Raw genomic sequence first — 14,512 nt, 5'->3', positions numbered from 1 at the left:
CATAAGACATAAAAAACACTATAAACATCTGGTACCGCCGTAATCGTATCGCCCCGCAGAATAGAGTGAATATGTCATTTATAGCACACGGTGAACGCTGTAAAAAAAAAAATTAATAAAAAAACAATAGTAGAATTGCTGTTTTTTAGTCACCACGCCACTTAAAAATAGAATAAAAACTGATCAAAAAGTCGCATGCACCCCAAGAAAACTGCAATGAATTCCTCAAGGGGTCTAGTTTCCAAAATGGGGTCACTTTCGGGGGTTTTCCACTGTTTTGGCACCACAAGACATCTTCAAACCGGACATGGTGCCTAATAAAAAGGAGGGCTCAAAATCCACTAGGTGCTCCTTTGCTTCGGAGGCCGGTGCTTCAGTCCATTACCGCACTAGGGCCACATGTGGGATGTTTCTCAAAACTGCAGAATCTGGGTAATAAGTATTAAGTTGCGTTTCTCTGATAAAACCTTTTGTGTTATAAAAAAAATGGTATAAAAAGGATTTTCTGACAAAAACAAATATGTAAATTTCACCTCTACTTTGCTCTAAATTTCTGTGAAACACCTAAAGGGTTCATAAACTTTCTAAATGCTGTTGTGAATACTTTGAGGGTCTTGTTTCTAAAATGGGGTGTTTGATAGGGGTTTCTAATATATGGGCCCCTCAAAGCAACTTCAGAACTGAACTGGAACCTAAAAAAAAAAATAATAATTAGCCAATATTTCGCTTCTTACATTATACTGATAATTAGCCGTGCCCACCCCGAGATGACCCCAGTTTTGACCTTTTGTATAAACGGAGACCCCTATTAGACAGTTTCAGTGCCCGGTTTTCCCAAGCATTCACCCCCGAGAACTGTATTTCTATTGACGAGTCCTTGGTAGATTTTAAAGGGAGGCTTCAATTCCGCCAGTACCAGCCGGGTAGGAGGGCAAGGTATGGCGTGAAGATGTATAAGCTGCGAGAGTGCATCAGGGTATACCTACAAATTTAGGATATATAAAAGGGAAGGACACCAGTATTAGACCCCCATAATGCGCCCCCCCCCCTTACTGGGAGTTAATGCAAAAATTGTGTGGGATTTGGTGCACCCACTGCTGGACCAGGGTTACCACCTCTACCTGGATAATTTTTATACCAGCGTCCCACTCTTCAACTGCCTCGCTTCCAGTTCTGCGGCATGCGGCACTGCTGGAAGAAACCTGAGAGGCCTCCCTAAAACTCTGCAGGGCAAACAAGAAGGGGTGAGCGCAGGGCACATTCTAGCAGCAACATATTGTGTGTCATGTACAAGGACAAGAGAGATGCCACACCAGTACCCATGTACCTGTACGAGGTACCAGTACAGAGTCCCCCAAACCAGACTGCATCCTGGGCTACAATAGGTACATGGGAGGGGTGGACTTGTCAGATCAAGTCCTGAAGCCCTACAGCGCCATGCGGTGTGGTATAAGAAGCTGGCCGTGCACATCATACAGATGGCATTGTACGATGCGTATGTGCTACGTCGATGTACAGGCCACAGGGGAACTTTCCTGGAATTTCAAGAGGTGGTTATCAAGAACCTAATCTTTAGGGACCAGGAAGGGGGGGGGGGGGGAAGTACTTCTGCCACACGCAGAACGACTTATTATTGGAAAAAATATAATTTTTTTTTAATTCCCAGCCCAATTCAAATAAGTTCTGTGAAGAAACTATGGTTTCTAAATGGTCACATTACCCATATTTGGATTCCTTGAGGGGTGTAGTTTCTAAAATAGGGTCACTTCTGGTGGGTTTCCATTGCTTTGATACCTCTGGGGCTCTGCAAATGCGACATGGCACCCAAAAACCAATCCAGCAAGATCTGGACTCCAACAAACACATGGCGCTCCTTTCATTCTGAGCCTTCCCATGGGCCCAAACGGCAGTTTATCGCCACAAATATTGGTGCACTCAGGACAAATTGGGCAACAAAATGGGGTATTTTGTTCCCTGTGAAAATAAGAAATTTTGATCACAAATGACATCTTACTGGAAAAAAATTTCATTTTTTTAATTTCACAGCCCAATTCAAATAGGTGCTGTGAAAAAACTGTGCGGTCAAAACGGTAACAACAACCATAAATGAATTCCTTGAGGGGTGTAGTTTCCAAAATGGGGTCACTATTCGGGGATTCTTACTGTTTTGGCACCTCAACACCTCTTCAAACCTGGCATGCTGCCTAAAATATATTCTAATAAAAAAAAGAGGCCTCAAAATGCACTAGGTGCTTCTGGGGCTTGTGTTTTAGTCCACGAGCACAGTAGAGACACATGTGGGACATTTCTAAAAACTGCAGAATCTGGATAATACATATTAAGGGTATGTGCACACGATAAGAGGCTTTTACGTCTGAAAAGACAGACTGTTTTCAGGAGAAAACAGCTGCCTCGTTTCAGACGTAAAAGCTCCTCCTCGTATTATGCGAGGCGTCTGTGACGCTCGCAAATCTTGAGCTGCTCTTCATTGAGTTCAATTAAGAACGGCTCAAATTACGTTGCAAAGAAGTGCCCTGCACTTCTTTGCCGAGGCAGTCAATTTACGCGTCGTCGTTTGACAGCTGTTAAACGACGACGCGTAAATTACAGGTCGTCTGCACAGTACGTCCGCAAACCCATTCGAATGAACGGGCAGATGTTTGCCGACGTATTGTAGCCCTATTTTCAGGAGTAAATTGAGGCATAATACGCCTCGTTTACGCCTGAAAATAGGTAGTGTGAACCCAGCCTTAGTAGTATTTCTCTGGTAAAACCTTCTGTGTTACAGATTTTTTTTTTTATAAAATTGAAATTCAGCAAGAAAAATGAAATTTGCAGATTTCACCTCCACTTTGCTTTAATTCTTGTGAAATGCCTGAAGGGTTAAAAAACTTTCTAAATGCTGTTTTGAATACTATGAGGGGTCTAGTTTTTAAAATGGGGTGTTTTATCAGGGTTTCTAATACATAGGCCCCTCAAAGCCACTTCAGAACTGAAGAGGTATCTTAAAAAGAAGGCTTTTGAAATTTTCTTAAAAATATGAGAAATTGCTGTTCATGTTCTAAGCCTTGCAACGTCCAAAATTAAAAGAATGTTCAAAAAACTATGCCAATCTAAAGTAGACATATGGGAAATGTGAACTAGTAACTATTTTGGGTGGTATAACCGTCTGTTTTACAAGCAGATGCATTTAAATTCTGAAAAATTCTATTTTTTCAAAATTTTCTCAAAATTTTGCAATTTTTCACCAATAAACACTGAATAGATCGACCAAATTTTACCACGAGCATGAAGCCCAATGTGTCACGAGAAAACAATCTCAGAATCGCTTGGATAGGTTTAAACATTCTGACGTTATTACCACATAAAGGGAAATGTGTCAGATTTGAAAAATGGGCTCTGAGCCTTAAGGCCAAAACTAGGCTGCGTCCTTAACCCCTTCCCGACATTTGCCGTATGGGTACGCCATGGAAAGCATTGACTTCCCGCATTTTGCCGTACCCATACGCCTAATGCAGAAGGGGTTACCGTGTCAAAAATAAAAGTTTTAAAGTAAAGATGGCTGCTGTTCATAACAGCAGGCCATCTGTACACGATGCCCAGGGGGGTGTCGCTTCCCCCCCGCATCGGCGATCACCGCCATTGGCCGGGCAATTCAGACCGGCCAATTGCGGCTGTTTGCGGCTTTTGCCAATCACTGTGCCAAAGGGCACAGTGATATGGTGGTGATTGGTGCTGTCTAGGACAGAGCCAACGACTACCATGTTCCATGTAAAAAATGGCGGTGATGCCAGCCCCCCGATCGCTATGGTTGGTCGGTCAGCACCGACCGACCAATCGCAGCCATGGCGGGTGTTTGAAACACCCTCTACCAGCCCTGCCCACCTCAATCCGGTTAGAAACGGTGAGCAGAGCTGGTGTGACCGTCTGTGAAGCCAACTTACCGAATCTGAGGCCTTCTGTGCTGCGATCCTGCTGTGGCCTCTTCATCCGACTGCTTCCTGCAAAAGAGTGAACCGTCATCATCATCATCTGTGCTGCTGCTGATTTTTGTTATTTATTTTATTTTTTTTTAGCAGCAGCACTTGTTTTTTCCTAAACTTCTTATCCCTGTACCCTCCCCCTCTTTCCCTTTTCACGTCCTGCGGCCGCTGAGTGCGGATCAGTGACCACCATCACTGACCGCCAATTTTTGGCACAGGACTTTCTTTTTTTTGTATTTTTGCACCTCCCTGTGTGCGCCCTGCGGCCACTGAGTGCTGATCAGTAACTGCGATCACTGATCAGCATCCGTGGTAATTTTTTTTGCCGCAAGTTTTTTTTTTTTTGCCCTTTTTTATTACTGCACCTTTTTTTTGCGTGCGCCCTGCGGCTACTGAGTGCTGAGTCTAATAATCAGCCTCAGTGGTAATTTGTTTACGCAGGTTTTTTTTTTGCCTTTTTTTCTTGATTTTATAAAACTGTAAAAAAAAAAAAAAGTGTAGCATTAGAGTAGCGGACGTTTACGGACATCCGTTTTGTAAAAAAGATATATAGGAGAAGTTCTAGCTATATATTTTTTTATACAGTTTGAATAAATTTACTTCTTATAGTTAGCGTCCATTTAGTGACGGACATTTAGTTCGTTCACTACATTTGTTATAGCGTAGCGACAGTTTTAGTATAAATTTACATCTTCTAGTCAGCGTCCGTTTAGTGACGGAAATGGTTTTTTTTTAACTGAAGTTCATTCACAAAATTTTTGATAGCGTAGCGACAGTTAGTATAAATTTATAGCGTTATAGTCAGCGTCCGTTTAGTGACGGACATTCAGTTTTTTTTAACTGAAATTTGTTCACTAAATTTTTGATAGCGTAGCGACACAGTTGTAGCTTAATTTTTTTTACAGTTCTATATTGAACGTTCAATAAATTTCTTTCTCCTACATTCTTCTCCTTTACTTCCCTATAAATTTCATATTACACGTGTAAATGCACAACATACACGACCACCTCTATAAAGAGTATTACACGTGTTGAAGCACTACATACCCCCCTAATAAAAATGGCCCAATCATCTCAAAAGGCTCTACTCCGCTGAGGAGGCATACGCCATCCTGGCCTCTGACACTGAATCGGCCAGCGAGGGAGAAGAGGAAATTGCCCCATTCATCTTGACATCATCCTCATCCAGTGATGAGGAACCCCCCGCAAAGACGCCCCAGGACATCAGCTGAGGCAACCCCCCAAATGAGTGATACCCTGTGGAACCCACCCCCTGATAATTATGAGCCTCACATTCCAGATTTCACAGGGAGCTCAGGAATTTCGATTTGAGACTGTAGGCCTCGCAGAAATTCACTATTTCAAGCTCTTTTTCCACTGAGGATTTTGTTAATGTAATGGCGGCCCAAACAAATTTATATGCCTAACAATTTTTAGCCCAAAACCCCACGTCATCATTTGCTAGGTGGACCCCCATAGATGATGAAATTGTGGGGCCTTGTCCTACATATGGGCCCAGTAAAAAAAACAGAGATTAGGCAATACTGGAGTGCGGACATTTTATACAGCACCCCATTATACCGCATGGCATTGACCCGGGCACGATTTGAAATTATTCTGAAATTTTTGCATTATAATGATAATGCACAGTGCCCGTCCCGTGATGACCCCACATACGACCGCCTATTCAAAATCAGGCCCATGTAGATAGTCGCACAAGGTGCCCATGTAGATAGCGCTAGTATCCCCTGTATATAATGGCCACACCCCCCATGTAGTGCCATCCCCCCTAGGTAGAGCACCCCCTCTGGAGATCGCACCACCCACCCCTGGAGATATATATGGACAGTGAAGTCAGGGGCTCCCTCTAAAAGGGAGCTACAGTGGTGCTATCTACAGGGGGTGGTGGTTCTAATAGAGGAATCCCCTTCCAGAGCGACAGCAGCGTTCTGGCTGGAGATTCCACGCCAGGAGTATCCCCTGATAGATAATAAGGGGGATGTATTCCAAATTATTATGCACATTGGATTTAAGTGTCAAACATTTAATTATTCGTTTTTCAATTAAACTCATGGATGGTATTGTGTCTTAGGGCTCTTTGGATCATTGTAATCAATCTCAGACACCTGTGATAATTAGTTTGCCAGGTGTGCCCAATCAAAGGAAAACTACTTAAGAAGGACGTTCCACATTATTAAGCAGGCCACAGGTTTCAAGCAATATGGGAAAGAAAAAGGACCTCTCTGCTGCCGAAAAGCGTGAAATTGTCCAAGGTATTAAAATTTAGGCATGATCATCGTACTGTGAAAAGATTTGTGGCTGATTCAGAGCACAGACGGGTTCGTTCAGATAAAGGCATAATGAGGAAGGTTTCTGCCAGACAAAATTAATAGGATTAGGAGAGCAGCTGATAAAATGACATTGCAAAGCAGCAAACAGGTATTTGAAGCCGTTGGTGCCTCTGGAGTCCCGCAAACCTCAAGGTGTAGGATCCTCCAGAGGTTTGCAAGTGTGCATAAAGCTATTATTCGGCCACCCCTAAACAATGCTCACAAGCAGAAACGGTTGCAGTGGGCTCAGAAATACATGAAGACTAATTTATCAAACCGTGTTTACTGATGAGTGCCGTGCAACCCTGGATGGTCCAGATGGATGGAGTAGTGGATGGTTGGTGAATGGCCACCATGTCCCAACAAGGCTGCGACGTCAGCAAGGAGGTGGCGGAGTCATGTTTTGGGCTGGAATCATGGGGAGAGAGCTGGTAGGCCCCTTTAGGGTCCCTGACAGTGTGAAAATGACCTCTGCAAAGTACGTAGAGTTTATGACTGACCACTTTCTTCCGTGGTACAAAAAGAACAACCGTGCCTTCCGTAGCAAAATTATCTTCATGAATAACAATGCACCATCTCATGCTGCAAAGAACACCTGTCTCATTGGCTGCTATGGGCATAAAAGGAGAGAAACTCATGGCGTGGCCCCCATGTTCCCCTGATCTCAACCCTGTTGAGAACCTTTGGAGCATCCTCAAGCAAAATATCTATTAGGGTGGGAGGCAGTTCACATCAAAACAGAAGCTCTGGGAGGCTATTCTGACATCCTGCAAAGATATTCAAGAAGAAACTGTCCAAATACTCACAAATTCAATGGATGCAAGAATTGTGAAGGTGATATCAAAGAAGGGGTCCTATGTTAACATGTAACTTGGCCATGATAAGTTTTTTTTTTATTGGAAGAGCTTTTGATTTCTGTAAATATGACCTCCTGAGGCTGCAAATTCAACAAATTACCATTTTAGTTCTCTTTGCAACCTTTAAAATGTTTTGATCTCTGTTGTGCATAATAATTTGAAACAGTGCATTTTGAGTTTTTTACTTCTAAAAAAAAAATCTGTTATCATTAGGAGATTTGTTCAATAAAATTTGCATTATACTCCAACGGTTGATGGCTTGAAGATTATACTGCATCGACTACTTAGGAAAATCAGCAAAAAATAACATTTGCATAATAATTTTGAACGCGGTATATATATATATATATACATACATACATATATACAAAAACACACACACACACACACACACACACACACACACATACATACATGTTTGTCGCAAGGGGCTTCTCCAGGAGCGGAATCCCCAGCCAGAGTGTCAGCATTGTTCTAGATGGAGATTTCCAAGACAGGAGTTCCCCAACGTCACTGTCCATATATGGTCAGTGACGTCAAGGGATTTCTCGGGCTCTGCGCTCAAAGAATCGATGTGTTCAGGGAGTCCTCAGCCAGGATCAGTTTTTACCGGCCGTCACAAGAACAGATTCCTTAAAAACTGATCCATTGAGTTCTTAGGGAGACATCCTACTTTTAATGGCCAGTATTTAAGGGCCGTTAAAGAAACGGCCATGTGAATACACCAATAGAACTTAATTGTTCTGAAACCGTTAAAAAACCCAGCAGTCACACAGCAGTTTTTCCATGGTTGTGTGAATGTAGCCTAACATCAAGCACAATCGCTGCTTTGAACAAATGCGGAGAGTAGTTGGTTAATTGGCAAATATAGCTCCTGTCAAAGCGACTGGAAAAATTCAATTCTCAGCTTTTTGGCCTGTATCTCACCTCAATCTGATCTCTACCCAAAATATCTCACCGGTCATAAAGAAATGCAAACAACTTTACTTGCCTCTCACAACACAAGTAAACCATTACTTGATGCCGATTATTAAAAGCTATGGACATACTGAAAGCCACTTACAAGCAAGACATACTGAAGCTATTAATTTCGTAATGATAACTTTAATAGACCACTGAAAAGCAATAACAATTTACAGTCAAATGAATCTTCATTAACCCCTTAATGACCAGCCTATTTTAGACCTTAATGACCAGGCTATTTTTTAAGTTTTCCCATCGTCGCATTCCAAGAGCTATAACTTTTTTATTTTTCCGTCGACATAGCTGTATAAGGTCTTGTTTTTTTGCGGGACAAGTTGTATTTTTTAATAGCACCATTTTGAGGTACATATTATTTATTGATTAACTTTTTTTTTGGGTGGGGGGGGAATAAAAAAAAAAAATCTGAAATTTCGCCACTCTTTTTTGTGTCCTAAATCTACGCCGTTTACCGTGTGGTATAAATAACACAATAAGTTTATTCAGCGGGTTGTTACGATTGCAACGATACCAAATTTGTATAGTTTTTGTATGTTTTACTACTTTTACACAGTAAAAACGCTTTTTTTTCAAATTTATTTGTTTTTGTGTCTCCATATTTGAAGAGCCGTAACGTTTTTATTTTTTCGCCGATGCAGTTGTATGAGGGCTTTTTTTTTGCGGGAAGACTTGTAGTTTTTATTGGTACCATTTTGGTGTAGATACGACTTTTTGATCACTTTTTAATCAAATTTTTTTAAAGTCAGGATTTACAGAACACAGCAATTTTTCCGTCGTTTTTTTATTTCATTTTTTAAGGCGTTCACCGTGCGGGTTAAGTAATGTAATAGCTTTATAGTCGGGGTCGTTACGGAGGCGGCGAGACCAAATATGTGTAACTTTTTAAGTTTATTTTGTAGTAAAGCAGTTTGTAAGGGGAAAAAGTGGGTTTTTCATTTTTATTTTTTTTTATTAACTTTATTCAACTTTTTTTTTTTTTTTTACTTTTTTACTAGTCCCACTAGGGGACTTCACTATGTGATCCTCCGATCGCTAATACACTGCAATAAAAACGGACAGGCATCTGCTAGGTCATGCCTGCGGCATGATCTAGCAGGTATTCATTACAGGCAGACCTAGGGGCCTTTATTATGCCCCCGGCTGCCATGGGATCTTATCGCCGGGTGTCGGTGGGATGAGAGGGAGCTCTCTCCCTCTCTCCAAAACCACTCAGATGCTGTGCTCGCTATTGAGCACCGCATCTGAGGGGTTAAACGGGTGAGATCGATACTAATATCGATCTCACCCGGCAGAGCAGGGACGCTCCCAGCTCTCAGCCACCTCTGGCAGCTGAGATCAGGGAGATTTCCCTGCTCGGTTTACTTATTCCGATGCCGCGACGTAAAAAGTCTATGGCATCGGAATAAGGCCCGTTAGTGACCGACGTAAAAAGACTATGTGCCGGTCACTAACGGGTTAAAAACAATTTCATTGCCTCAAGCAGATGTTTACACCCATGCACCTTGCATGCAGCTGGTGCACTGCTTCTATGGGCCTGTTCACATCACAGTTGCCCTTCCGTTGAGGTGTTCCGTTGGAGGTTTCCGTCAGGTTAACCCCTCAACAGAAAGGCAAACGGAAACCTAAGCTTCAGTTTCCCTCACCATTGATACCAATGATGACGGAAACCTAGCTAATGGTTTCCGTCTGTCACAGTTGTGACTGGGTTCCGTTGACAGAACCAATAGCACTCAGTTCCAGGAATTTGAGGCCCATTCTAGTAATTTTTCTTTGATTGACTCGCTGGTTGTAAATACAAATGCAAAATATTGGTTCTCTAAAAGTCTGTGTGATCTGCAACGGTCAACATTTCACAGTGTATATAGTCTACTCATTATTAAAACGATGGGAACTATAATGTTCTTCTCATTAAAGAGTAATCTGTGTTCACAGTTACCAGAGTTAACATGTCTGGTGAATAATGTGTTCCTCCTGGCTGTGGGGGGTTATGGTCTATGAAAGTGCATTGAAGTCAGGCATGGTGTTGCCATTAAATAGTTAAAATACTATTGAAATTAAGTAAAACCAAAAAGTACATCATTTGAGGTATGTTTCAGCATGTATGATGTGAATGGAGGTGTCTGTTTTGACACTGGAAATTTTAGCATTGTGGTGGCATCTACATAGACTAAATGATTATAATCACTTATTAAGATGTTTGCCATGAGCTGGTCATGTTTACCAATACTTAAAAGGAAATGTATAATGTGAAATTTACATTATTTAACCCCTTAGAGACACAGCCAGTTTTGGTCTTGTGGGCACAACCCATTTATTCAAATCAGACATGTATTACTTGTGGTAATAACTTTAGAACGGTTTTAATTACCCAAGTGATTCTGAGAATGTTTTCTTGTGACACATTGTACTTTATGTTAGTGGTAACATTTGTAAAAAAAAAAAAAGAACAAAATTTTAAGAAAATTTGGATTAAAAAAAAAATGTTCATTTTTCCATATTTAAAATGTATCTGGTTGTAAGACAGTAATAGCACACAAAATATTTACTAATTAACATCTACGATATGTCTACTTTGTGTTTGTATATATTTTTTTAAAGTCCCTTTATTTTTCTAGGAAGTTAGAAGGCTTATAAGTTTATTTTTTTTAGAAATTTCTCACATGTTCAAGAAAATTGAGTGAGGGTCAGATTATATTAAAAGCCAACATTTTAAAAACTGCACCCCTTAAAGTATTCAAAACAGCATTTAGAAATTTTCTTAAGCCTTTAGGCATTTCACAGGCTTTAAAGCAATGTAGGTGAAATGTACAAATTTTTTTTCTCTTCTGGAAATTCAGAAGGTAACACAGAAGGTTTCACCAGAAAAATATTTATTGCCCAGATTCTGCAGTTTCAGAAATATCCCACGTGGCCCCCAGTGTGCTACTAGACTCAAAGGCCTCAGAATATAATGGACACCCAGTGGATTTTGGGACCTCCTTTTTAGAAGACTATATTTTAGGCACAATGTCAGGTTTGAATAGGTCTTGTGCCGCCAAAATATACGAACACCCCCAAAAAGACTCAATTTTGTAAACTACAGCCCCCAAGGAATTAATCTAGGGGTATAGCGAGAATTTTGACCTCACAGGTTTTTTGCTGAAATCCTTAGACATAAGAGCACCTTGCACATTTGAGGCCTATTTTGGCGATTTTCTCAACATTGTCCCACAATTGCAGGGCTCGGAGGTCAAATAGTAAATCAAACCTCCTAGAAGTGATCCCCATTTTGTAAACTACACCCCTTAAGTCAAATTTAAGGGGTGTAGTTAGCATCTTGACCCAACAGGTGTGTTTTTTTTTCATTAGAAATTAATGTGCAGCGGATGGTCCAAAGTGAAAATGGCAATTTTCCACTGATATGCCACTTTAGAGCGCAATATTTTGTGCCCAGCTTGAGCCACTGCAGACAAATACCTCAAACTGTTAAGCGGGTTCTCCCGGGTATGGGAATTCCATATATGTGGATGTAAACTGCTGTTTGGGATCACTGTAGGGCTCAGAAGGGAGGGAGCGCAATTTGGATTTTGTAGCACAGATTTTGCTTGGTAATTCTGTTTGGGGTTTTACTGGTATTTCAATTTATAATGTGGTGGCATATGTAAGTTGGGCAGAATATATCAGGGTATTAAAAGGTGGTATAACAATGCGGTAAATAAATAATAATGCACAGATGTGTGGCCAGTGTCGCACTGATAAATTATGCCCAATCTTATCCGCCTTTTGTAACACACTGCACTTTTTTGTCGCCATATTCTAAAATCCATAACTTTTCCATTTTATCGTTGACAGAGCTTTGTGAGGGCTGATCTTTTGTGAGACAATCTGTAGTTTTCATTGGTACCAATTTGGGGTACATACGACTTTTTTTGGGCAAGCAAGGTGACTAAAAAAAACAGAAGTTCTGGCAAAGTTTTGTTATTTTTTTTTTTACAGTGTTCACTGTGCACTATAAATGACATTAACTTTATTCTGCAGGTGGATACGATTACGGCGATACCAAATGTATATAGTTCTTTATATGTTCTACTTCGTTTGCACAATAAGATAATTTGTATTTTTTTTAATCATTTATTTTTTGTGTCACAATATTCTAAGTGCCTTAACTTTTTTTTTCCCATCAAGAAAACTTATTTTTTTGCGGAATGGGCTGTAGTTTTCATCGGTAGTATTATAGGGTGCAAGCAACTTTTCGTAGGAGAAACAAAAAACAGCAATTCTGTCATTTTTTTTTTTTTATAGTGTTCACCATGCAGGAAAAATAACATCAGTCATATAGGATAGGTTGTTACGAATGCGGGGACACAAAATGTTTACTTTTTTGAATGTTTTAATTTTTTTTCTTATAATGAGACTTTTTTTTTTTTTTAACTTGAAGCTTTTATACAACATTTTTAGTAGTTTTTTTTGTCCCACTAGCGGACTTTAAGGCCTGCACTGCTGATCTATATTCTAATACATTGCACTACATACATACAGAGCGGTCAGTGTCACACCGCGGGGCCTTGGCAGACCAAGACGCCATTGTTAGTTCATCGGTTGTCATAGGAATCGGCACCCTCACGATCGCATGGGTGCTGATCAGCTACAAACCACCTAGATGCCGTGGTGGCTTTTGGCCACGGAATCTAAGGGGTTAATCATTGGGGCTCTAAGCTAGATCCAGTCCTCGCTGTTACAGCAGCTGAGCCCACGCAATCACTGCCACGTAGAGTTACGTGCTGTAGCGCTAAGTCCTAAACTGCAATGACTTAACTATTAAATCAGATTTTTATTATAAACATTCGAAACATTACATTTTTTATAATTTGAACCCCTTCCCACTGCAGGCATTTTTCAGATTTACATTTTTTCCTCCCCACCTTCTAAAAGCCAAAACTTTTTACATTTTTGTTGATAAAGTTGTATGAGTGCTTTATTTTTGCAGGACGAGGTTTAGTTTTTTTTTATGGTTTATTGTACCATATAGTGCACTAGGAAACAGGAAAACAATTATGCGGCGTGGAATGGGGAAAAAAACCAGTGATTTCTCCATTGTTTTCTGAGTTAATTTTTTTAACGGCGTTCATCATGCAATAAAACCGACATGTTAACTTTATTCTGCCGGTCAATATGATTCCCACTATACTAAATTTATATAGTTAAGGGTAAAACTAAAATCGTTAAAAAATAAAACATTTATGAGAATTGAGAGCCATAATTTCCTTTTTCTGTCGATTTTTGTGGGACGACCTATAGTTTTAAAAAAATGGTACCATTTTGGGGTACATGCGAGTTTCTGATCACCTTTTATTCCATTTTTTGTGGAAGAGGAGGAGGTGACCTAAAATAGCGATTTGGGGGTTTTCAATTTTTAGTTTTCTTTTACTGCGTTTACTATGTGGGTTAAATAAAGATGCATTTAATAGTTCAGACTTATACAGACATTGTAATACCAGTTATGTTTACGAATGTATTTATTTTTTATGTTTTAGGGGGAAAATGGGAAAGGTTTTTTTCTCCATAAAAAAAAAAACCTTTACAATTTTTTATTTTTTTTACTAGTCCCTTCTAGGGGACTTGAACCAGCGACCCAGCTAGATCGCTTGCACTATAGGCTGCAATAGTAATGTATTGCAGTAAATCAGAATTCTAACAGTCTTCTATTAAGCCCTGCCTTCATTAGGCACCCAGGCTGCTATGCCAACCTGTGTCTTGTCAGAGAGGGTCGCTCCCCTCTTCATAACGCTATTGACCACGTAGTAAAGAAATATTCGGCACACAAAGTGATGATTTTAGCAAATCTTTCGGTTTTATTTTATCAAAAATTGATGCCAGCGGTTTAGTGCGATGTTTCGGTCGTATATTAGATCATCAGGCACTTGTACCTCCTGGTGTCTGCTACTAATCTACGCAGTGCCAACGACTTGATTAACCAGTTTACTGCTTTCTTATGGAGCCCACTTAACTAAATAAAAAAACGAAAAAAAAAATAAAAATCATCTGACCAGCTTTAGGACTGACGCTCATGTTTTTGGAATCCATACCCCACAGATCCCAAGTACGTCCAACTCCTCTAAGAATTCTATTGGCTCTACTGTATACCTCTGTGTGTCCGATTTTAGACAGATTTTTCGCACGACTTTTGTGAAAATAAAAAAATTTGCGTAATACTGCATCACATGGGTGTACTACAATGGTATTCTAAGAGAATCATAAAATCCATATGGGCCGATATTGAAGTCTATGTAAACGGACAACCAATGCTATTAGAATTGGAATATAATATATTAGTTGAAATGTCAAAGTATAGAAAGGTCCAAAAAAAGACAAGCTAATAAAT

The 14,512-nt window shown here is 40.2% G+C and overlaps 1 protein-coding gene across 5 annotated transcripts in view; it reads right to left on the bottom strand.

Moving 5' to 3' along the window:
* Positions 1–14,512, bottom strand: part of TNS3 (tensin 3) — a 509,208-nt gene that overhangs the window by 99,058 nt on the left and 395,638 nt on the right. For 4 of the 5 annotated variants that reach the window (XM_075827007.1, XM_075827004.1, XM_075827008.1 and 1 more), the window contains exon 18: positions 3,945–4,001. The exons of the other annotated variant lie outside the window; for it this stretch is intronic. In XM_075827007.1, coding sequence (XP_075683122.1) covers positions 3,945–4,001 — 57 coding nt within the window. The remainder of the gene's footprint in view (positions 1–3,944; positions 4,002–14,512) is intronic. 5 annotated transcript variants of the gene reach the window in all.

This window comes from Rhinoderma darwinii, chromosome 5 (assembly GCF_050947455.1).
Source record: "Rhinoderma darwinii isolate aRhiDar2 chromosome 5, aRhiDar2.hap1, whole genome shotgun sequence".
NCBI classification, from domain to species: Eukaryota; Metazoa; Chordata; class Amphibia; order Anura; family Rhinodermatidae; genus Rhinoderma; species Rhinoderma darwinii.
This window is presented reverse-complemented; position numbering and strand designations above follow the sequence as displayed.